Source organism: Narcine bancroftii, chromosome 3 (genome assembly GCF_036971445.1).
Source record: "Narcine bancroftii isolate sNarBan1 chromosome 3, sNarBan1.hap1, whole genome shotgun sequence".
In the NCBI taxonomy this organism is placed as follows: domain Eukaryota; kingdom Metazoa; phylum Chordata; class Chondrichthyes; order Torpediniformes; family Narcinidae; genus Narcine; species Narcine bancroftii.
The window spans coordinates 245,301,269-245,326,311 of record NC_091471.1 but is presented as its reverse complement, the minus strand read 5'-3'; the positions used below and the strand labels follow the sequence as shown (position 1 = coordinate 245,326,311).

At 45.7% G+C, this 25,043-nt stretch overlaps 1 protein-coding gene across 5 annotated transcripts in view; it reads left to right on the top strand.

Moving 5' to 3' along the window:
• LOC138758442 (proto-oncogene vav-like) overlaps positions 1-25,043 on the top strand; it is a 111,246-nt gene that overhangs the window by 76,713 nt on the left and 9,490 nt on the right. For all 5 annotated transcript variants that reach the window (XM_069927356.1, XM_069927355.1, XM_069927354.1 and 2 more), the window contains 14 exons: positions 520-588; positions 3,339-3,442; positions 5,045-5,144; positions 5,510-5,605; positions 6,050-6,118; positions 6,213-6,299; positions 8,514-8,599; positions 10,251-10,383; positions 11,083-11,192; positions 13,160-13,261; positions 20,710-20,792; positions 21,692-21,717; positions 22,914-22,956; positions 24,516-24,652. In XM_069927356.1, coding sequence (XP_069783457.1) covers positions 520-588; positions 3,339-3,442; positions 5,045-5,144; positions 5,510-5,605; positions 6,050-6,118; positions 6,213-6,299; positions 8,514-8,599; positions 10,251-10,383; positions 11,083-11,192; positions 13,160-13,261; positions 20,710-20,792; positions 21,692-21,717; positions 22,914-22,956; positions 24,516-24,652 — 1,245 coding nt within the window. The remainder of the gene's footprint in view (positions 1-519; positions 589-3,338; positions 3,443-5,044; positions 5,145-5,509; positions 5,606-6,049; positions 6,119-6,212; positions 6,300-8,513; positions 8,600-10,250; positions 10,384-11,082; positions 11,193-13,159; positions 13,262-20,709; positions 20,793-21,691; positions 21,718-22,913; positions 22,957-24,515; positions 24,653-25,043) is intronic.

Sequence of the window (25,043 nt, the reverse complement as noted above, 5' to 3'; positions counted from 1 at the left end):
TGCGCCCTTAACCACAACAACCCTGTCCCTCAGTTGAAGGACAATCTGAAAATCTCAGTAAGACCATGAGAAGTAGATCAAGCCCTTCAGCCCATCGTCTGCTATGCCATTCAGATCAGGTCTGATGAATTTTTCCTCTCAACCCCCATAATCTTCTCCCCGCCTCATCAAGAAACTATCAACCTCCACTTTAAATCATCCAGTGACCTGGCCTCCACAGCTGTCTATGGTAATAGATTCCACGCAGGCTCCTCCTTCCCGGCTGAAGAAAGTCCACCTCCAGTGAGGGCAGCAGCTCTCGGCAGAGGGTACTGAAGAGGGAGAGGGGCTTAGACACTCATCCACAGTACCACCAGCCCACCGGGTGAGCATCCAGAAGCAGCCCAAGTGTTTCCGTAGATGCACATAAGATTAGGGCGTGCACTGCTCAGGCTGAGGGGTGGTTTAATGGACTGTGTTATTCCTTCTTCTGACCTGCATGACCCAATTTCACAGGAGTCTCTGTTTTTGTTTTTGCAGTACTTCTATAAACCTTTGCAACGATTTCTTAATCCTCACGACCTGGAGGATATATTTATCAACATTGAAGTAAGTCCTTCTATATATCTTGTTGACCATAAGACGACACGGTTAGCACAACGCTGTTACAGCACCAGTGACCAGGGTTCGAATTCAATGCTGTCTGTAAGGAATTTGTATGCTCTCTCTGTGTCTGCCTGGGACCTTTCAAAATGTATGGGGTTATCGGACAATTGGGAGTAATTGGGCGGCATGGGCTTGTGGACCGAAAGGTCGAAATTTAAATCTGAATTGAGACATAAGAGCAGAATTAAGCTCACTTGATCCACGGGCAATGCATTTTCGTGCTCTATCCCATTCTCCTGCCTTCTCCCCATAACTTTTCACATCCTTACTAATCAAGAACCGATCAACCTCCATTTTAAATCTAGCCAGTGCTTGGTTTCCACAACCACCCCCGGAAATGAATTCCATGGAGTTACCACCCTTGGGCTAAAGAATTCTCTTCACATCTCTTCTCTTTATTCTGAGAATCAGAATTTATAGTCATGAAAATGTCAGTAAATTCTGTGTTTTGTGGCAGCGTTGCAGTGCAAATATTTCTATAAACCCCATTTCAAAATGAATAACATAGTGCAAGAGAAAGAAACAAAGTGAGATGGTGTTCGTGGATCATCATCCTTTCAGAAAACTGATGGCAGAGGGGAAGAAGCTGTCCTTGTGCCGCTGGGCGCTCGTCTTTAGGCTTCTGTACCTCCTTGCCCATGGTAGCAGAATGAAGAGGGCGGGGCCTGGCTAGTGGGGGTCTTTGAGGTTGGAGACTGCTTTCTCTTGAAGATGTCCTCGATGGAATGAAAACAGGTGCCTGTGATGTCACAGGCCAATTTAACGACCCTCTGGAGATTTTTCTTGTCCTGAGTGTCAGAATGCTCTCCACAGTAGCGCTATCAATTAGACCCGACAGACAAGCAGTCGAGATTAACAGGCTATAATTGCTATAAACTTACAGGCATATCTTACATGCTGTTGATCCAATTCCAAGGCAGTACTAAGGGAGGAGATTGGGTGGTACTGCCTTTATTAGCAAACATGAGGGGGAGGAGTTACAGTATCAGGGGAGAACCAATCTGTACAATGCATATATTACGCTGTTCCTTTAGAGGTTTTCAGAAGTCTTTGGTGACGTACCAAATCCCCCAAACTCCTCATGAAGTATAGGCACTGATTAGCCTTTTTATCATTACATTGACATTGAGGGTCCAGGACAGATCCTCAGAGATGTTGTCACCCACTCATCCACAGCACCACTATCCCAGCAAGGTGAGTGTCCAGAAGAAGCCCAAGCATTTCTGTGATCCACAAGATTGGAGCCTACGCCTCTCAGGCCGATCATGGCAATTTAAATTCTTCTGACCTGCATTCCTGCAATACAGGAATTTGAAGTTCTTGACCCTCCCCATTACTGACCCCTTGATGAGGACTTCCTCATTGCTATCTGTGATTCTGCTGACAACCATGGTGCCATTGGCAAACTTGCAGATAGCACTTGAATTGTGCCTGGCCACACAGTCATGGGCATAGATTGAGTAGAGCAGTTGACTAAGCACCTGTGTTGATCGTCAGTGAGGAGGGGACGTTGTTTCCAAGTCTTCCAATGAGGAAGTCAAGGATCCAGTTACGGGGTGGGAGGTGGGGGGGAGAGGGTGGGAGGTGCTAAAGTTTGGACCAGTACTGAGGGAATAATGATTTTGAAGGCTGAACTGTAGTCGATGAAGAGAAGCCAGATGTGCGAGTTGTTGTATGTTGATATATGTCTAGGACCAGAGGTTGTGCCATCTGGTCCAAGACTCGTTCATGATCAAGCTAAGTTTTTAGAATCTATTTGCTATTCTCCAGAGTGAGAGGAAAAATACTTCCAAACCCTGGATACTGAGACCTCCTTTGAAGACGTGAACAAGCGAGGGGAGTGGGTTGGTGCATGGCAGGTGAAATTTAATGTGAGGTGATCCACCTTGGAAGGAAGAATGAAAGGAGGCAATAGATTAAAGGGGAAGATCTGTTGGGGGATCTCGGCAGGGCAAGCAGGCATCTGTTTGGGGAAGAGTAAGGAATCAAATTATATATACAGCACAATATCAGGCCCTTCTGGTCCACAAGCCCGTCCTGCCCAAATACACTGATTAACCGACAAACTCTTTGGAAGGTGGCAGGAAACTGGAGCACCCGGAGGAATCCCATGTAGACACGGGGAAAACGTACAAACTCCTTCCAGACCGTCCCAGATTCGAACATGAGTTGCGCTAATCATGCTGATTGTTGATGTTTCAAGTTGAAATCCTTGAGAGAAGGATTAAGTTGTATTTTTAAAAATTAAATTCAGACATACAGCGCGTTAACAGGCCATTTTGGCCCACGAGTCTGTGCCGCCCAATTTATACCCTATTACCGGAACATTTTGAATGGTGGGAGGAAACTGGAGCACCTGGGGAAAACCCACGCAGAGAAGGGGAGAACGTGCTAACTCCTTACAGACAGCGAGGGATTTGAACCCCGATCGCTGGCACTGTCAAGGTGTTGCACTAACCGCTACGCCAACCGTGCTGTCTGTCTCATCTCCCACCAATGCTAGGCAAGCAGCCTTGGGTACCTAAGAGAATAAGAGTTCTTGGGAGACTGGTGGAGTTGGGCGATTGGGACTGTTTTTCTGTGTTTGCACAATCTTGTAGGTTGGCTGCACATTGACGGCCAGGCACGACGTGAAGGTGTTTGCATTAAGTACACTGTCATCCTCTAACTTTACCTCTGTCTTGCCTTCACAGAAACTGCTCTATGTGCACAAGTCTTTATTAGAAGAAATTCAAACTTCTATCATGTTGAACAGTGCCCAGAACCTCTACGAAATCTTCAATAACTACAAAAAAAAGTGAGCATATGGTGCTTTGCAGTGCTGAGATGCATCCAATCTTTTCCTTGTGTGAATGAGTGAGGGGGTGAAGGTCCATCAAATCACGAAGGGCAGAGATAGGGTAAATTCGCAGGGGCATCTAAAACTAGAGGGTGCGGATTTAAGGTAAGAGGGGCCTGAGAGGCATCTTCTGCACATAAGAGGGTGGTGGACACATGGAAGTGGCAAAAATGGGAACAAATTTTACATTCACAGGATATTTTAACTGGTATTTCATTGAAAAAAATCTTAACAACACAGCATGGTAGAAAGCCCAAGAGATTTTGGGGGAACTAAGATTCAAGGTAAAAACCATTTCTGCTGTTCAAGCAGGTGAAAGAGTCTAAAAATTAACACCAGGACTTTTGGCAGTGACTTCCCTACAGAAAGAAAAGTGGAGTTTGAGAATTGCCAGGTTAATTATTCAATCAGGAACTGATAGATTTTTGCTGACCAAGGGTACTCAGAGAGTAAATGTATGTGCACCAAGTTAACCCTTTGGACTCTGCCATTTTCAATCTTTCATAACTATACCGTACTCAGGACTGGTTCCAAGGGTGAACTACAGTGTGAACACTAGTACGAAGCAGCAGATGGTTGGGTATAAACCAGTCCTAGAAAACCATTTGTTGGTGGTAACTGAAAACAGGAATACAGAGAATGTGCATTTGTTGCAAGTCCCTGAAAACTGGGACACAGTGTTCAAGGGATTAAAGCAAAGGCTGGGGTCCTAATTACAGAATAGGTGACCCCAAATGGATGAGACACAAGGGAGAATGCTGGAATCTGGAGCAATCTGCTGGTTGAGGTGGGGGTGTGGGTGTTGATGTTTTGGGTGAAGATTCTTCATCATTCTTGCCAGCTCATTGCAGCTGAACAGATTCTCAAGCAGCCATTGAATGTCCAAGCAGGTTGGAAGGAACTGAGTAATGAACTGGCTGTTTTGCAGGTGGGTGCTCAAACGATGTTAGCTTTCCAAAGTCAATTGAGAAAAAAAAACAGGGCCATTCAAAGGAAACAGCCAAATCGCTCGAGAGTCTGGCATTGTTACCTTCCTTCCTGCCTTCTGCTCCCAAAAGTAGTAGGTGCTCGAAGAGAATGGCGATAGGACCAACATTCCCTCTAATTTTGTAGTAGTCAGTGTGTGCAAAAAATCTTAGGTTGTGCAAATTTGTTCCCTGTGACAAAAGTCTCTGCACACTGAAATTGGTTCAAGATTATTTGGCGCAGCCAATCTTTCACGTTTCTTTCATTCCATTTTCACTGCCAAAAGCCCTGGTGTTAATTTTTCGACTCTTTCACCTGCTTGAACAGCGGAAATGGTTTTTACCCTGAATCTTCGTTCCCCCCAAATCTCTCGGGCCTTCTACCGTGCTGTACTGGCATGTTTTAATATTATACAAGTATGATTACATTCTATAAAGCTAGAGACTATTTTCAATAAGTAGAATTATTAATTACTACATTATTTTAGGCACATTAATTTCCTTGGTGCCCTGGTTGCAAAACGTGTGCGTGCAGACGTGCACAGCTTTGGCGACAAGGCTGACTAATTTTTTTTGTTGTTGTGCATTTCTAAAGGTTGCTTCTGTATGGAAGGTACTGCAGTCAAGTTGAAGCAGCCTCAAAACACTTGGACAAGATCGCGAGCTCAAGAGAGGACATACGGTTGAAATTGGAGGTAGGAGCCTTTGGAAACAGCTGTGGTGCCTTAGCAATATGTTCCCCCTTCTGTCACCTTTTCCATAAGGTTCAAGATTCTTTTTCTGGTCATATAATATTACAGAATACGTAAAATTACAGAACATGAAATATTACACAAAAATTGCCTTCTGCCTGGCGTATGACAAAGAATCACTATGATTGTCACCCGGTGCCCCTTAGTGTTAGAGAGAAAGAGAAGCAAAAGAGTCATTGAATGTTCATGGATTCACTTCGTGTTCCCAATGTTGAATTCATCGGCAACCCAGGCTCCAATCCAACCCTCCAATATAATCAGGAAACCTTCTGTCCAGTGCAATCACTGTCAATTTTTTTTTCTCCCAGGAATGCTCGAAAAGAGCTAACAATGGAAGATTCACCCTACGAGATCTGTTGATGGTTCCCATGCAGAGAGTCTTGAAGTATCACCTCTTGCTGCAGGTGAGGTTTGGCAGAGGAACAAACCTGGGAATAATTCCCATCACCGACTCCGGCCACACTTTGCTGCCCACTTCCAATACTGACTGTAGTTCTTTCTTGCGCTGTTTATTCTGATGGGTTGAGATTCATCTTTGCCAGGTTTACACTGCCAGGATCAATGTTTGTGAATGTAGATTGATCACTCTTTGGATACGGAAACTTTGCACCAGTCTTCAGGGAGAGACTTTTTTTTCCTTTTGAACATTAATTCTCAGAAATTGGAAATTAACAAGGGTTTGAGAAGTGGTGCTGAGAGGTTTTGTTGAACCGCGGTGAAAATGTTTTCTCGTCTCGAAGTAGCCGGTGGTGATGTGTTTCCAACTTGGGTAGGAGTATGAGAGACCTTGAAGGAACTCACTAATTGCCCACGATGCAACCTAACATCTCGCTGATGTGCTCCTGCAGGAATTAGTCAAACACACCACTGATCCAAGGGATAAGGAGAACCTGAGAATGGCCTTGGATTCCATGAGGGTGAGTCTGGGCGAGTTGCAATTGTGTTGTATTCCCTGAGAAGTCATTTCAAGAATAGGATTTGCTTAACATTGATTATCTTCCTTTCCCTCAGGATTTGGCCCAGTGTGTAAATGAAGTGAAAAGAGACAGTGAAACTCTCAAGCAAATTACAAGCTTCCAGTGTTCAATAGACAACCTGGTGAGTTGATAAACTGCTCGGATTGGGAACCTGGGGCTCAGTCCCCAGTTTTTATTTACAAAGTTGATTCAAAAAGCGCACAAGTCTATCTGAGAGGCATCCCCATGGAGGGATAAACAGGACTGACTCAAACCTGGGAGCAAAGGATTTTGGCAGCTTATAGCGATGGCGATTGAGCAGGGCAGTGAGATGACATAACAGCCGGTGGATCTATATGTCTGCCTGGACCACCCAGTGTGTGGCATTGAGCCAGTCCTACAGTTCTTAGCATGGGTTGACTTATATTTAGACATGCAGAATGGTAACAGGCCATTTCGGCCCATAAATCTGTGCCACTCGATTTACACCCCGTACACCCCTGGTACATTTTGAAGGGTGGGAGGAAACTGGAGCCCCTGAGGAAAACCCACACAGACAGAGGATGAACATACAAACTCCTTACTTATAGTGTGGAATTCGAACCCTAGTCTGATCTCGATTGCTAGTGCTGTAAAGGCGTTGCACTAACTGCTACCAACCATTTCAGAACACGATACAGTATACAACATAGAATACAGTTCAAGCCCTTCAGCCCTCGATATTATGCAGACCCATATATTCCTTAAAAAAAGTACCAAACCTTTCCTACCTTGTAACCCTCTATTTTTCATGCCTCAGAGTCTCTTAAATCCCCCCCCGATATCTCAGCCTCCATTTACCCCTGACGTTTCCCCTAAACTTTCCTTCTTTCACTTGAGCAGATGTCCTCTGGTGTTAGGTCACACCTGGGAAAAAGGTGCTGACTGTCTACTGTTCTATGCCTCTCTGAATCTTGTAGACTGTCTAGACTTGTCTGGATAGCATACAAAACATTGTTTTCCACTGTATCTTGATGTATATGAGAGTAAATGGTTTATTCCAAATCCACTAAATACTCATTTATACTTTCTTCTTTGGCTTGGCTTCGCGGACGAAGATTTATGGAGGGAGTAAAAAGTCCACGTCAGCTGCATGCTCGTTTGTGGCTGACAAGTCCGATGCGGGACAGGCAGACACGATTGCAGCGGTTGCAGGGGAAAATTGGTTGGTTGGGGTTGGGTGTTGGGTTTTTCCTCCTTTGCCTTTTGTCAGTGAGGTGGGCTCTGCGGTCTTCTTCAAAGGAGGTTGCTGCCCGCCAAACTGTGAGGCGCCAAGATGCACTAATCCCACACAAATCCTATTTTTTAAATATTCCCCACATTCCAACAACTTCTCCCTTCCCCAGATGGAGCCCCCTTTACCTACACATTAGGAATAACTTACAGCAGCCAATTGTGAGGAAACCAGAGCATCTGGGGGGATCCAACAGTCATAGGGAGGAGATGCAAACTCCACACAGTCAGTACCGGGGGTCAGGGTGAGCCCTGGTCGCTGGAGCTATGAAGCAATGGTTGCACTTCCCAGCTACCCTTTGTGCAGCAAAACCTCGCGCAGCTCAGTCCATCACACCCCCTCCTCCATCTACACCTCCTGGTGCCTTGGAGAAAGCTGCCGACACATTGGAAGACTCATCCGACCCTGGCCACACACTCCTCACTACGCTCCTCCAATCAGGAAGAAGATTCACGAGTATGCCTATGCCTTGTGCTCTGTGATTAATAAGGGATTGCTTAAGGTGGTATGTGAGTAGAAAGAAAAAAGTTTGAAAACACTGTTTTAATCGTACCTAATGGATTCGTTATGTGCACGGTTTCAGAACTCCGGAGGAAATGGACCAAATGTCATTTTTACTCAAGCAAAATATTTCAGTAACAATTGGGTCTAGAGCAGTGATTCTCAACCTTCCCCTCCCATCCACATACCACCTTAAGCAACCCCTTACTAATCACAGAGCCCCGATGACATAGGGATTACTTAAGGTGGAAAGAAAAAGTTTGAAAATGACTGATTTAAAAGGCAAGAGAAGCTATCAAAGGTTCAATAGGAAAATCTTTATGAGTGGGCAGTTGGGACTTGTGTGGGTGGGACATTTTGTTTGGCGTGGGCAGGACTTGTTTCTATGCTTTATGACTCTAGAGAGGGAGGTTAAATCTCAAGTTAGGCAATGGTAGGAATTTTGAAGTTAGCCATAGGAGTTCAGCACCATCTGCTGTATATGTGCAAAGGTTGGATTCTGGGCAGAGAGTGGACCAGTTGAGATGTCAGTCATACCCTCTCTTCATAGGTCTCCTGTTCATTGCTTTAATTTCAACCTAGAACCAATCCCTGGCCAACTATGGGCGACCCAAGATGGACGGAGAACTCCGCATAATTACTGCGGACAAACGTTCCAAGCAGGACAGGTAAGTGAGGTTCCTCAGCGCGATGGTTGTGGGACGAGGAATTTTTTTTTAGTACTCTTCAGACTGGATTTTCTCAGGCTTCAACCTATTGTTAGATAAATCCTCATTACTGATTCACAGCATCAACCCATGGCAATATCAAGTTCAAGGGTGGCATGGGTTAGCGCAACACTGTTACAGCACCAGCGATCAGGACCTGGGTTGGAATTCCGCGCTGTCTGTAAGGAATGTGACCTTCTCCCCGTATCTGCATGGGTTTTCCCTGGGGCTCCGGTTTCCTCCCAGAGGGTTGTAGATCAATTGGGTGTAATTGGGTGGCCTGGGCTATAGTGGGCCGAAAAGGTCTGTTACCATGTTGTATGTCTGTGATAGTACAGATTCTATCACCAATGTGTATATGTACAGATTGTAGTGTAGGATGACTGTGATTGGCTGAGAGCGTAGCCACACCAACTGGCAGGTCTTAAAGAATTGCTCCTAGCCAGACTATATGATATGCTCCAGTCTTTTAGTTAATAAAAACCTTGATTTGGATCAACACGTCTTTGGTTCTTTTGACACGCTCTGTAATGTCTAAACTTAAACAATTAAAAATGAAAGTCCCTTGTCAGTGACTCCCTCTCAGGGAGTAGACTCACCCCTTTCCCTGGTACTCTGGTCCTGCCCTTTTCTCAGAGACTCCGACCCCACCACCATCTTAGTCACTGGCTGGCCCCACTCCCCATCTTTACCTCAACCTTCTGTTCCTTACATAAATTACCTTGGTTCCATGTTCCCTGATTTCTGATCTATGATGTTTTCTGAACGTGCAGTAAAATAATGTCGGTTTGCTTAGCTCTCACCGGTGCAGAAAATTAAATCCATTATAACAGAAAGGGTGAAACCACAGCCACACAGCCTGGGTTTCAACTAAGTAATGCTTGACATTTCGGCCCACTATAGCCCAGGCCACCTAATTACACCCAATTGATCTACAACCCTCTAGGAGGAAACTGGAAAACCCATGCAGATACGGGGAGAAGGTCACACTCCTTACACAAAATGAGGAATAAACTTTCACCCAGGACTGTTGTGAATGGTTGAAAATATTTTTGAGGCATTGGGTCCGGATTTGAGGAACTAACAGGATCTGGGATTATTCTGGATGACCCTTTTTTTTAACCACATCGCATGTTGCAGGTTGTATGTAAATGTTACTCATTCTCGACACTGGATTCTCAATGACCTGCTAAGTTTCTCCCTCACCAGTAAACACGAAACTCTGCAGACTTGTAATAGCACAATGCTGGAGAAACTCAGCAGGTCAAACAGTGTAACCAACATTTCGGCTTCAGCCTTTCATCAAGGGACGAAAAATGCAGGCAGGCGCCCAAGCAGAATGATGGTGGGGTGGGGCAGGGAGAGGAGCACAGTCCCAGTGGCAGGAGGTAATAGATGGAGAAGGGAAGGAGTGCACACCAGCATGCAGGGGACGACTCTGTGAATGGAGAGGGAGGAGGGGTGGAGAGCTGCAGGAAAGGAGTCAGTTAATGATTGGAGTGTGTGCAGTCTGAAAATCAAGTGTTGTTGCTCCAATTTGTGGGTGGTCTTGGTGGGATAGTACAGGGACCCTGCACTACAGTCATTCAGAAGCATCTTTTCCTCCTTGCAGGTATGCCTTCCTGTTTGATAAAGCTGTTATTATCTGCAAACGGAAAGGAGAGAACTACGAAATGAAGGAAATAATTGACCTGCCTTTTTATCAAATAAAGGATGATCCAATGGGAAGCAAAGATTCCAAGAAGGTGAGATTGTAATCTCTCTGATGATGTGCTATTTCCTGATGGGAGGTTCAGTTACTCCGTGGGTGGAGCTGATCTTCAGGGGTGGAGTGAACAGCCGGCTAGAATTGTCCATGTCCTTGCAAGCAGGGCTCAAGGCTGGGAGCTCCCTTTGGTGACAGAGTGAGAGGATTGATTGCGCAGGTGAGCAGCTGATGTCTAACACTGACCAAACTTGGCCTTTTCTCCTCGTAGTGATGGTGGACGGAAGGGGTGACCCGCTGGAGATGCGCAAGATGTTGAGAGGCATCGATTGCCTCTCAAAAGCCAGTGGCTTTTTCCCGGGGCTGAAATGGGGCACAACATTTAAGAACTTAAGATGTTTTGAATACGGGGGGGGGGGTGATGTAAGAGGCAAGTTCTTCACTCGGGCCTCAAACACCAGTTAAATATCTTTACCTCCTGTGGACGCTACGAGACCGGCTGAGTTCCTCCAGCATTTCTGTGTGTTTTTACTGCAATCACAGTGTCTGCAGACTTTCATGATTCTCTCTGTGTTCTTTGAGCCTTCCCCAGAGGGCTGGAGGGGACTAGAGATTGGATGAGATGGCATTGGTGAATGAGCAGCGTGGAGGTTGGCTCGAGTAAGGCACTGTGATTAGTGGTCTTACTACAACGTCAAGCATTACTGAGATTCTCTCTGTTTCCTCTGTCCTCAACCAGTGGAACTATATGTTCTATCTCATTGACACCCATGGACAATACGACTATGAATTCTTCTTCAAGACCAGAGAGCTGAAGAAAAAGTGGCTGGAACAATTTGAAATGGCACTGTAAGTTTACCGTCAAAATGGGTGCAATGAGAATGGACAGCAATATTTCCAGATCGGATATTTGGAAGGAGGATTAGCAAGCAGAAGTCCTTTGAATATGGGGCAAGAAGCAAGTATTAAATTTAAATTTAATTTTAAAAAATTTAGACATACAGTAACAGGCCATTTTGGCCTTTGAGTCCATTCCACCCAATTACACCCCATTAACCTACACCCCCGGTATGTTTCAAATAGTGGGAGGAAACTGAAGCCCCCGGGGAAAACCGACGCAGACACGGGGAGAACGTACCAACTCCTTACGGACAGCGCAGGATTTGAACCCCAGTCCTGACTGCTAGTGATGTAATGGCATTGCACTAACCGCTGTGCCAACCGTGCCACCCTATTGTGTGGTCAGACCTTAGCAAGACATCCGGGGAATAATGGATGTGACCTCTGGGTCTGAAACGGCACCTGTTGTCTGCGCCCAGGAGGTGCGAACTGACACCAGCCAGGGCAAGGGTGAGGCTTAGTCCTGGAGCGCTCAGAGGCACTGTTCCCTCAAAACTGTGCATGTGCGCACACGTTTTACAACCAGTGCAAAAAGGAAATTAATGTGCGCACAATAATGTGAATATAAAATAATGTGAATATAAAATCTTAACTAAATGTTACTTCATAGAATGCAACCATACTTCTGTTATATTAAAAGTTTTATCGGCCTTGAGAGAGAGATGCTGTGCCAAAATTACCTTGAAACAATTTAACAATTGCACAAGTATTCAATGCACACATACTTTTGTCACAGGAAAATATTGGCACAACATAAGATTTTTGCGCCCACCGACTACTAAAAATTAGAGGAAACATTGCTCAGTGGCATTCCCAGTCTGAGACCCCATATCTAATCTCAACCAGATGGTGGGACCCCACACCCAACCTCACCAGGCACTGTCCCCAATTCTTTCAACCAGTGAGACCTCACACCCCAACATCACCAGGCAGTGAGACCCTGCGACCCAAACTCCATCAGCCAGTGGGACCCTGTACCCCCATTTCACCAGTCGGTGGGCACTGCCCACCTCAACCTCACCAGTGATAGACCCCACCCTGTGGATATGCCAACTGGAGAGAGCTCAACTCCCCCCAATGTCACCTGAAGGTGGGACTACACCAGGGTCATAGTCAGGTTCTAAAGTTAGGGGGAGTGAGAGCATAAAAATGGAGCCGTGTCAGCTGGTGAGTCAGTGGTTGAAGGGCGGGCCGCACCAATTTCTTTTGGCCGCATTGGAATGGGGGGTGGAGGCGGTGTTGGAGAAAGGGGTTGGAGATGGCGTTGGACCAAGCTGGGGGAAGGCAGCAACATCTGGGGGGGGGGGGGTGGTGGCAGTGGAGCGGAGTGGAGTGGGGGGAACACAACTTTTGAAATATGTGCTCCCCTTGCACTCCCCCCCATAGCCACACCACTGGACCCACTCCCCAAAGCACGTCAGTGAGTCTATCTGAGTTCGCCTGCCACCCCTTTCCCCTTCCCCCCCAGAATCACCAACCAGTGAGATCCCTTTACCCAAACTCATGAGCAGGTAAGATCCCACCCACCCCGGGTTCACCAGCTAGTGAGACCACCTAACCACCAGATTCGCCATCCAATGAGCTCCTGCCCATCTGAATTCCAGCCGGTGACATCCCACTCCCCCAAGTTCACTCTGGCTCCTGGATTCACTGACCAGTGAGATTGACTCCCCTTGATTCACCAGCACAGCTGTGTGAAAGTGCAGAGAAAGCAGGATCCCTATGGAAACATTCCAGAGGGAGTGGAATAAATACTTGGAGGAAACCTTCAGCCTGGACAGAGCAGGGAGAAATGAAGCATCTTTCAAAGATGTTGTCCAAGGGCTTAGAAATTGATCAGAGAACAGATGGCAGCGGAAGGAGGGATGTGATCCTAATGCAGTGCTCTTCTGATGTGGTGTTGAAATGACTTCCAGGTCGAACATCTTCCCGGAGAACGGAACGGCGAACAGCCACGATTTTCTGATGTACTCGTTTGATGAGTCAGCGACTTGCAGAGCCTGCCACATGTTGCTCAGGTATTGTGTGCAGTCCTGGCCATGGGCAAGAGGGTCAGTGTGAAACATGAAAGTCTGCAGACGCTGAGAGTGTAGTAAAAACCCGGACGTGTTGGAGGAAGGTCAGCTAGCTTCAATATATCACCCAAGTTTCTGGCCTCAAGGTATACGCAGAGAAAAAAAAAGATCAGGAAGGCATCTGGATAAAGATTAGAAAAGGGCAGGAGGAAGAGTCCAGACCAACAGACAAAAAGGTGTTAACTGGATAGGATAAGAGGAATTCAAATTCCTTCCTGGTTTTTACTTATTCCTTGAAGAAGGGCTCAGGCCTGAAACGTCTATATCTTTACCGCCTATGGATGCCCCACCCGCCCACCCATCTGAGCTCCCGGCGCCCCTGATCGCAGACTTACCATCCAGTCCAGCCCATCCGAGCTCCCGACACTTTAAATGATGCAGATGCTTACCACACTCATGAGTATAGCCCGTGCAAAAGTCGACTTCCCCCAAATTTGACCCGAAAAATGGGTCCAAAATGCTCGACTAGTACATGAGGATATACTGTACATGGAACTGAGAAAAATGGAGTGTGATGCAGTTGGGAAATTCTTGGCAGTTGTTGGAAGTAGGTTATTAGGTCAGCATAACACTGTGGGCCAAAGGGCCTGCTGAGTTGTAGATTTCTATGCAACATAGAACATTACAGGCTCTTCAGCCAATATGTTGTTCTGGCCCCCGTAAACCTACTCCACAACAATCTAATTCTTCCCAACCTCACTCCTAACCCTCTACCCTTCTCACACCCATGAATGTCCCCATTTTACCAGCCTCCAGCACCACCCACAGCAATGCATTCCAGACGCCCACCACTCTCTGATTAAAACACCTCCCTCTGACCCTCCTCTAAACTTTCCTCCACTCACCTCAATCAGACGTCCTCTGCTATTTGCTATTAATGAGTAGCAAGGAAGACGGTGCTGGCTGTCCACCCTGTCTAAGCCCCTCATGATTTTATATGGATGTGGGCCAGTGTGAAGGAGTCAGGTTTGGCCTGAAAACCCACTCCAGATACTCTGGCACAGCCCTGCCCCATTAGAAATATCAAACTAAGATCCTCTCTGCCCTACACACAAATGACATAGCGATCCAAAACAAACACAGCAGTCTCCCCTTATCCGTGGTTTAACTTTCCGCAGCTTCAGTTACCCGCTGTCCAAAAATATTAAATGGAAAATTCCAGAAATAACCAATTCTTAAGTTTTAAGTGGTGCACCGTTCTGAGCAGCGAGATTAAATCTCACACCATCCCTCCCAGGACATGAATCATCCCTTTGTCCAGCATATCCGCGCTACCCGCCTGTTAGTCACTTAGTAGCCGTCTCGGTTATCAGATAGGCTTTCGTGGTATCGCAGTCCTTGTGTTCAAGTAGCCCTTATTTTTAAAATTGTCATAATTTTATTATTAGTTATTGTCATTAATCTCTTATTGTGCCTAATTTATAAATTAATCTTTATCATAGGTTTGATGTATAGGTACAGTATATATTGGGTTCAATACTATCCTTAGTTTTCAGGCATCCACTGAGGGTCATGGAACATACCCCCTGCGGATGAGGGGGAACTGCTGTATACAGGCAGTCCTCGACGTCCGACCTACGCGAGTTACGTCCGCCCGCACATGCGATCAAAACTGCGCATCTTTGCGTGCGCAACATCACGCTTAGGTAGGGCCATGTGTGCAGTCGCCGCTTTGTAGGGGCCCTAGAAACATGGCTAGCAAGAGGAAAAGCATGTCCCCTTGCTGATAGATCTGCTACGAGGCCATAATTTTGGAGGCAATAATGAAAGTCATTAACCAACATGAGGAAGGCAGAAAGGCCAATGAGATTGGACGAGTTGACGGTACTGTAAAGCCACTGTACTGTACATATATTGAGATCCTTTATTAAAGATTCCCTTGCTAAAAATATTTTTTTAAAAATTGCTTTAAGATCTCGTTAAGCCACGCACAGTGGGGTGAATCCGACTTGCGTCCAATCCAAGTTATGGCCAATCCCACTAAGTCGGGGACTACTTACCAAAATAATTTAATAATATATAAAATAAAATCTTTTGAAATTTTGAAGAAGGGCATGGGAAGACTCCGAATATCCTGGCTGATAGATATCCTCTGATATCACTGGGACACATTGTCTGCTCCCCAGCGCCGAGTTACTTGAGGGAAACTTGCTGTGCACATGTTGGGAACACTATGGATGCTGTTACAGCACAAGACTGGGAAGGATCACAGAAATGCCAACTTCTATTTTCCCCCGTCCTGCAGGAGGTCAGACCGGGCTGGTTCTTGCAAATATTTGGACTGGGTCATTTTTTTTCCTCTCAATTGTGGGGTATCACCCACTCCCCAGGGAGCAGTATTTAACCCAAATGCTAATGTGGGCCTGAAAGTCACCCATAGTAGTTTCAATATTAAGTTCTAACTTCTGGGCTGAAGTTGATTTTCTTGTCTCAGATGTTTTTTTTCTCTCCTGAATGGAATATTTAGAGTATTACGTCCAGTTCTTGGTCCCCTCATTATAGGATGGATGTGGAGGAGATTGACCAGGATGTTGCCTGGGTTGGAAAATAAGTCTCGTGGTGCAAGGTTAGGAGAGCAAAGGCTTTTCTCTTTGGAGCAAAGAAGGATGAGAGAAGGTCTACAAGATTATGAGAGGAAGACAGTCAGGACCTTTTACCCAGGGTGGGAGTTGCAAACACCAGAATTTACCTCTGAACAGAGTGAAAGGAGGAAAATTGAGGGGAGAGATCAGGAGTAACATTTTTACAGAGTTGTGGGTGCCCGGAATGCCTTGCTAGGGGTGGTGGTGGAGGCTGAATCATTGGGAGCTATTACACAGGCACATGGATGAAAGAGAAATAGAGGGTTACGAGGTAGGAAGGTTTTTTTTAACTTTGGAAGGAATATATGGTTTGGCACAACACTGTGAGCTGAAGGGCCTGTACTGTACTGTAGTGTTCTACGTTCTAACACAGGTAGAAGGTGACACTGGGGTGCCTTCCTCGTAAAGGGCAGAAGTGAAACTCTATTACCGTATGTATGTTTTGCAAAAATAGTTAAGTCCTTTCAAGAAATCAAGTTATTTTTGTAACTTTTCATAAAATGCTTAAATGCATGCACACTGTGGTCGATGATGTAAAAATTCATCACATAATTACAGAAAAGTTTTGGACAAATACACTGCTAACTGGTATAAAACAGCACAGTTGGCTTGAAATGAGCTCCGAGACCAATCGTGTTATTTCTGTTGTGCCCAGTGATTGCTGAGAATAGGATGTCAAGTTGCAGAAACTTCCCCTCACCAGAGCTGTACTTGCTCTGTCATCCAGAGGTCAACTCTGAAAGGAATCGCTCTCTCTGCCCTCTTTCTCTCTCCCACTATTTCTCTCTCTCTCTCTCTGCCTCTGTTCCTCTTTTACTTCATCCCCTCTCTCTCTGTCCTCTTTCTCTCTCTTTGTGCCTCTGTCTCAATCTCTCGTTCTCTCTGTCTCTATCCATTTTTCTCATTTTCTTTTTCTCTCTTCCCATTCACCCTCCCTCTCTCTCTGTCTCAAGGGCATGTTGTCAGTCTAGAATGAGCAGAGATTCATAAGCTATAACCATCGCAGCGAGGTGCTCTCTTCACTCGTTGAGTGAACTCTGAAGGTTTAGCGTTCAGACTCAGAATGTTGGACACTCTTTACTTCCCATAGACCAGTGCTTCTCAACTGTTTACGGTCAAGGCTCACCTTGTGCAATATTCCTCCTGCTACCAGGTTGCATCATTCGCACTAAACCATTGAGGCCTCCTTTGGCACTTGTGAAGGGGAACACAATCTAACCCGAGTATGCACTTGGGAAACAAGGTCATGTTCCAAGTTGGTTTTCCTTGAGGTTGAACAGCAAAGCTGTGATTGCACTGCAATGCACAATGGTGTTGGAGAGACTCAGCGTCTGTGCACTGGTTCTCAACCAATGGGCCACAGTCTTTTTCCATATGGACCTTTAAAAATGTTACATCAGTGGTTCTCAGCCTTTATCTTTCCACTCACATTCCACTTTAACTATTCCCTGTGCTATCTGTGATTATTAAGGGATTGCTTAAGGTGGGATGTGGGTGGAAAGAGAACCACTGATTTAACATTTTTAAAGACCCATATGGAAAAAACACTGTAATCGTACCTAATGAACTCGTTATGTGCACGGTTTCAGAACTCCAAAGGAAATGGGCCAATGACAATCCTTCTCAAGCAAAATAGGGTCTAGAGCAGTGATTCTCAATCTTCCTTTCTCATTCACACACCACCTTAAGCAATCCCTTACTAATCACAGAGTACCAATGGCATGGGGATTACTTAAAAGTGGGATGTGAGAGGGAAGAAAAAGGTTGAGAATCGCTGGGTTAAAATACTTTAAATTAGATAAAGGTGAGCCTCTTACAGAGCTGCTTTTGACTTGAAAATATTGCTCAGTCATTGGCACATGGGCCATGGCATGTTAGGCCTGAAGCCAGATGAGCCTTGACTGAAAACAGTTGAGAAGCACTGGTCTATGTGAAGTAAAGGGTGTCCAACATTGTGGGTCTGAGCCCTTCGTCAAGAGCACAGAATTGCTGGAGGAACTCAGCCGGTCTCACCGCACCCATAGGAGGTAAAGATATTACGGACATTTGGGGTCTGAACTCTTCCTCATACCTCGAAGAAGGGCTCAGGCCCAAAACATCGGTAATATCTTTACCTCCTATGGATGCTGCAAGACCGGCTGAGTTCCTCCAGTATCTCTGTGTCTCCCTGTTTTTTGCACTTACCTTGACAAAGGGTTCAGACCCTTGGTTAACTTTTGCTTCCTATTGATGGTGTGTGTCCTGCTGAGTTTCACCAACTTTTGTCCATTGTATAGGGGTTTCATTGCTCCAATGGGCCCTCAACCACTTCCCTGTCCTTGGGATCCTTGAATGCCTGTCTGACACCAGGGGGGTGTAGTGCTGCCAGAGCTCACTGGACTGTCACTCCGGGCCGCTCCGTCATCTCATTGGGCCACTGCGGGGTCACGTTGGCATCTCACGGGCCGCTCATGGCAGCGGCGGCGCACCCTCCTTGCTGAACGTTACTCTCGATCCTGGACATACCTGCTTGTTCCATGACCGGTCATCCTACTTCATAGTCCTAAAGTTCGCCACTAATTATACAACACGGTGGCCACCAAGGCCAGGTCTCGCGAGACCTCCTTGTCACCATTTTGGTGAACTCCAGCACCTAACAAATTAGCACTGTGCCCTTGTCTGATACCTTCTTCCCCCAAGCATCAAGTCCCCCACATGGCTAGTCCTGTCCTGATGTCCCAGAGGCACCATCTCCATGTGGTTGGATCTCATCTCTCCAGATCAAATGACCACTCTTTTCCTCCTTGTGTCTCCCAGCAATGGGGAGTTTTGGGCTCACACATTTCACATGCTGAGCTCCCATGTCTGTAAGGAGTTTGTACATTCTCACTGTGTCTGCGAAGGTTTCCTTCGGGCTCTCTGGTTTTCTCCCACCATTCAAAACCTGCTGGGGTCGTAGACCAATTGTGAGTAAATTGAACAGCATGGGCTCATGGGCCAAAAGGACATGTTACTGTGCTGCATGTGTAATTTAAATTTGAAATAAAAAAAAAAAATGATTTCCTTTAGATTGGTGGTTCTCAACCTTTTTCTTTCCACTCACATCCCATTTAGGAAGGGATGGGTGCTTAAGGTGGTGCATGAATGGGAAGGGAAAGTTGAGAATTGTTACTGAAATATTTTGCTTGAGAAAAGTTGTCATTGCCCATTTCCCTTGGAGTTCTGAAACGAGTCCATTAGGGACAATTAAATCAGTGGTTTTCAAGCTTTTTCTTTCCACCCACATACCACCTTAAGCAACCCTTACAAATCACAGAGCACCTACTACTAAAAGTGATATGCGTGTGGTAAGACTGCCGTAGATGGTGGTATAGCTCATGCCTGCCACCTCCAGAACGTAAGTATAACTACAAGTTAGGATTTACAGTGCAGATTCCAACTTGTGTTGTCTTTACGGTACAGCCAGAGGCCTGCAATGCAGAAAATATTTCCACCAGTCCCATTTGGTCTTCTATGCCTTGTTACATCAAATACTGTGAGAGTATCTGCAGGCAGCACATTCCAGATTCCACAAGATACTGCAGATGCTCGAATCCAGAACAAAAAAGTCCAGCTCCAGATTCCTGCCAGTGGGGGGCGGAGAAAATAATCCCTCAGATCCCCTCAACCAAGGGAAAAAGATTCCCTCCTTTCTCCTCCTCCTTAGAATCTCATTTGCCTCTATCAGGTCCATACGTCTCCCCTCCCTCCCCACCCACCCCCAGTCACCCCTCCTCCAGAGGAACCAAACAGCCTCTCCTAAGTCAGATGTTCCATTCCAGGCAATGTAAAGGGCTCCTCCCTTGCACCCACCTGGTATGATCACATCCTCCCTCTGCTCTCTGGCTTAAGTTCACCGCACACCTTCCCCCTCCTCCTCACCTAATCCAGAAACATCAGGTTCATTATCGTCTAACTGTACATACGTAACCAGACAAAGCAGCCTTTCTCTGGAACATGACGCACGCAATACACAGCAGATAATTTAACTTAAAAAAAATGTTATTTACAGCAAGTTGGAAGCCGATTCTGGCCACTGAGACCTGAGCTGCCCAATTAAACTACAAATCCCAATCAGTTTTGGAGGGTGGGAGGAAACTGGAGCATCCATGCAGACACAGGGAGGAATGTACAAACTCCTTACGGACAGAGCTCAATGCTGTGCTGACCCAATGGGTGTATACTCCCAAGGGGAGTGTCTTTAACGGTAGAGATAATGGACAGCCAATGTTAGTACAGCAAGGCTTGCCAGAGGGGAGACAGGTAGCTTAGCAGAGATTCACCACACCTCCCTACTCCATAACCCTGTTTTTCTTTTATCCATGGGCCTGTCTAAGAGTCTCTTAAAGGCCCCTAATGTTTCAGCCTCCACCACCATCCCGGGCAAGGCATTCCAGGCACCCACAACTCTCTGTGTAAAAAAAAGTACCCCTGATGTCTCCCCTAACTTTGTACAGATGTCCCTTGGTGCATACTGATCCTGCCCTAGGAAACAAATGCTAGCTTTCCACCCCATCTCATAATCCTGCAGGCCTCTATCACGTCTCCTCTCATCCTTCTATGCTCCAAAGAGAAAAGTCACGGCTCCGCCAACCTTGCCCCGTAAGACTTGTTTTCCAATCCAGACAACATCCGGTGTCCTCTGCTACTTTGCTATTGTCGCCCCTGGATAAGGGTGCTGGCTGGCCACCCTATTTGAGGCCCTCATAATTTTACCCACCTCTATTACATTGCTTCTCATCCTTCGTCACTCCAAAGAGAAACACCATGTTGTTCTTTTCTGCCATACAGGGGCACCTTCTTCCAGGGCTACCGATGTACCAGGTGCAAATCTGCAGCTCATAAGGAATGCTTAGGAAGGGTTCCGCCATGTGGTAAGCAAGATAGATCTTGTAATTGTTTTGTTATTTACAATTCCAGCCATTGAAATCTGTGTCGCCCAATTACACTCGATTAACCTACAACCCACAACCTGCTCCCGTCCGATTTTTGAAGGGTTGGGGGCGGAAACTGTAGCACCTGGAGGAAACCCACGCAGCACATGGGGAGAATGTACCAACTCCTTGCAAACAGCACTGGATTCGAACTCGGGTCACTGGCACTGTCATAGCTTTGTGCTAACCGCCTCACAGACTATGCTGCTCATTCACCCCTTGCCTGTGTGTTGATGGAGAGTTCACATCTGTCCATTCACATCAGATTGGACACTTGAGCCCAACCCTTTTGTCGCTCGACTGGCAGCATCCTTATCTCTTGAGCAGAGAGGTTGTGAGCTCAAATTCCACACCGAAACTTGAGTGCCAAGCTCTTATACTTAATGGGTGACATATTGTCTGAAGAATAGAACACCATGTGATACTTCTTTTATTGTGATAAATAAACTTGGGTTCCTTTATAACAACTATACTTGTGGAGGTATCCATTTCAAATCTACTCCTAGCTGCAACAACTTGTCTCTGACTTCCTCTAGTGGTCAGGATTATCACTAGCTCTCTGATGCTGGAGCCTTTTGGGGGCTTTGTGGCTGATCTGCCCCTGACACCCAAATCTCCATCAGTGCCAGTTCCCCACAGCTCTCAGCTGCTCTGCTGATGAGACATTGTCCTTAATTGTAACAGATGTCCCTAGTGTCCTGATCAGTATTTCCCATCCAATCAATATCAGTCCATTACCAGTGTCAATATCAGTCGATATCACACTGATGTTTGTGGAGCTGAAGATGAATTTCTGTGCAGAACTTCCAACCCTAAATCTGGTTATCATTTATTTCCAGATTCGGGATCTTCGACGTTGACTAAGGTATGTGTGAAATAGCTGTTTTGCTTCGTTATTTCTGAAATAAGCATTCTGAAATTAGAATGGTTTTAGGGAAACGGTCTGGTTGTTTGCTCTAAAAACACATAGTAAATGCTGGAGGAACTCGGCCTGTCTTTCAGCGTTCATGGGAGGCAAAACTATATTACCAATGTTTTGGGCCTGAGCCCTTCTTTAAGGTATAAGCAAAAAAAAACACAGGAAGGCATCTGAATAAAGACGGAAGATGGCAGGAGGAGGAGTTCAGACCACTGTTCCCTCTAAGCTGTGTGCATGCACACACATTCTGCAACCTGCGCACAAAGGAAATTAATGTGCGCACAAAAGGTTGGTTACCTAAAATAATGCAGTAATGAATAATTAGATATTGAAAGTAATCTCTTAGCTATTTCTGTTAACTAGTTAGTTAATTTATTCAGACATTGCATCACATAAAAATAAGAAATACTCATTGATGTTTTATTTAATGGGGTAACAAACTGAACAAAGTCCTTCAAAGTCTAGAATAAACTCTTAACTAAATACATTACTTCATAGAACGCAATCAGTCTGTATTATATTGAAACATGTCAATACGGTTTTATTGGCCATAAGAGAGAGGCTGTGCCAAAATAATCTTGAAACAGTTTCAAGTTTACATTTGCACACGCAGTCAGTGCACACAGACTTCTGTCACAGGAAAAAAAAGCACAACTTAACAATTTTTGCGCACACTGACTACTAAAAATTAGAGGGAACATTGGTCCAGACCAACAAAAGGTGTTAATTAGAGGAGAGGTGAGAATTGATTTTGGCTCTGTGACAGGAGGCAAAGGGAAAAGGGAAGAGAGAGAGAGAGAGAGAGAGAAAAGGCAACAGGGGAAGAAGAAGAGGGGGAAGGGGATTGGTTCTGGTCAGGGTAGCTCTAGTGATGGATGATGGGATTGGAGGAGGGTAGATCTAGGACAGGGCTGCCAGCGGAATTAGTGGTGAACCGGAAAATGGCGTAATTGGGAGAGAGCACGGGTTACCAGTAGATGGTAGAATTTGGGGCGAGCTCTGGTAAATGAAAGTGCGTAGGTAAGAAATAACGGAGTGGGGAGTCCAATGGATTGGGGAAAATGGGAGATGTCTTCGGAAATTATTTAAAATTCACAACTTATTAACAATCACTTGCATTTGCTTTATATTTTCTGATGTAGAATAAGAGCAGCCGGAATCCCCCAGCACGATCACTTGCAGCAGGTAAGCATTCAGGTTAGACCGAGCTGGTTCAACGCATTACGGAGCACAGAATGATACAGGCCTTTCAGCCCACAATGTTGTGCAGACATTATGTCAGTGTCATTGAGACCTTTGTTTAAATAAAGCTCAGTGCTATTACAGCGCAAGGAACCTGGGTTCGAATCCCCTGTTGTATGGAAGGAGTTTATACAGTAAAACTCCTGTCATCTGGAATTCAAGCAAATTGTTTATTAGATTTGACTGGCGAGCAGAAATCAATGGATCATGAGGCAGTGGATAAGTTTTAGTTGTAAGGGTAAATCTCTCGCAACCAGAAAACACACTTCTGCACATACCAATCCCCATAGGTGCTGGACACCAGAGGTTTTACTGTACATTCTCCCTGTGAACTGCGTGGATTACCTCTGGTGTTCCGATTTCCTCCCACCCTTCCAAACATACAGGGTTGTAAGTTAATTGGGTGTAATTGAGCAGCACTGGCTTGTGGGCTGGAAGGGCCTGTTACCGTGCTGTGTGTCTAAATTTGAGTGACATGACAGTAATCCCAAAATCTCCAGTGAATCCACTCCGGACTTGGACTTGGTGAAGATGGCATTTTCAATAACACCTGAACTACTTTTCACTCCGTTTTAACGATAATGAGCTTATTGTCATACAGACAGCTGCACTGAAATTCTCATTGCTGAATCCAAACATACTTTGCAAATAAACTCCAATAGGCTGCTGGAGCCGTCTACACCATCCGCAGCTTCATGGCTGATCTCCCCCCACCCCCGACACCCAAATCTCCATCAGCGCCAGTTCCCCACAGCTCTCAGCTGCTCTGCTGATGAGACGTTGCCCTTAATCGTAAGAAATGTCCCAAATCCGGAAAGAGATATCGAAGACAAAGGATGTGGCACGGTTGGCGTAGTAGGGCGGCAACCATGGTGTCATCAGTGGATTTGTAGATGGCATTTGAATTGTGCCTCGCCACACAGTCATGAGTGTAGAGAGAGTAGATCTAAGCCTGCATCCCAGAGCAGCGCATGTGTTGATTGTCAGTGAGAAGGAGAAGTTGTTACTGATCCACGACTGTGGTCTTCCAATGAGGAAGTCGAGGATATGTACAAAAATACCTTAGAATAATTTACTCAAGGTGACCGGATACCGTTCATCACTATCACAGCCTGCAGGAAGAAGCTATTTCTCAGCCTAGCGGTCCTGATTTTTATGCTCCTGTGCCTCCTTCCTGATGGTAGAGGATCTAAGATACAGCGTACTCAATGGGAAGGGGTCCTCAATAATTCTTTGAGCTCTGTTTAAGCAACGCTCCCTGTGAGCGTCACCAATAGAGGATAAGGAGTGATCCCCTTGGCCGTTTCACCGATCCTCTGTATTGACTTCCAGTCCAATGTTTTCCAGCTGGTTACTGTCCCACACAACGATGCAGCCGAACAGAACAACAAAGACCACTCTTGCAGTCTCTCCTGATGGAAATTACAGCCCATCCTCCACCCACAAATTTACAGTCTTATTCCCTCTCCTCTTGTTTCTTTTTTTCATTTTGTCTCTCCCAGGTCTGCCCAAAACAGAGGTTTGCCAAGAGTATTATGGGATGCCTCCACCTCCTGTGGCCTTTGGACCTGCTTTGAAGCTGCAGCTCGGGGATATAATTGAGCTCACGAAAGCAGAAGTGGATCAGCAATGGTGGGAGGTAAGTGTGGCTTGCTCTCTCCTAGATGCTGCAGAGAACTGAGTTAATAAAGATAATATAGGTTGCTGAGATTTAGTCCAGAGACAAAAGGGAGAGGGACGTTCACATTATTCCATAGGGCGATGCTCTGCTTATTCCCATTAGCCTACTAATATTCCATTGTCCCAAATGGCCTCTTTTTCTGTGCTGTCACCTTTCTGGGATTACATTCAGGAACAATGACCCAGGCCAGTATTCCCAGTCTATACATCTTTATTATGTGCCCGACATTCATTAATCCAGTTGAAGTGGTCCATTGTGTTCACATGTCCAAAGATAAACTGGCTTATCCAATTTTAACCCTACTTGTGACAGATGCAAATCTGATATTGCTACCTTGACACGTGTTTTG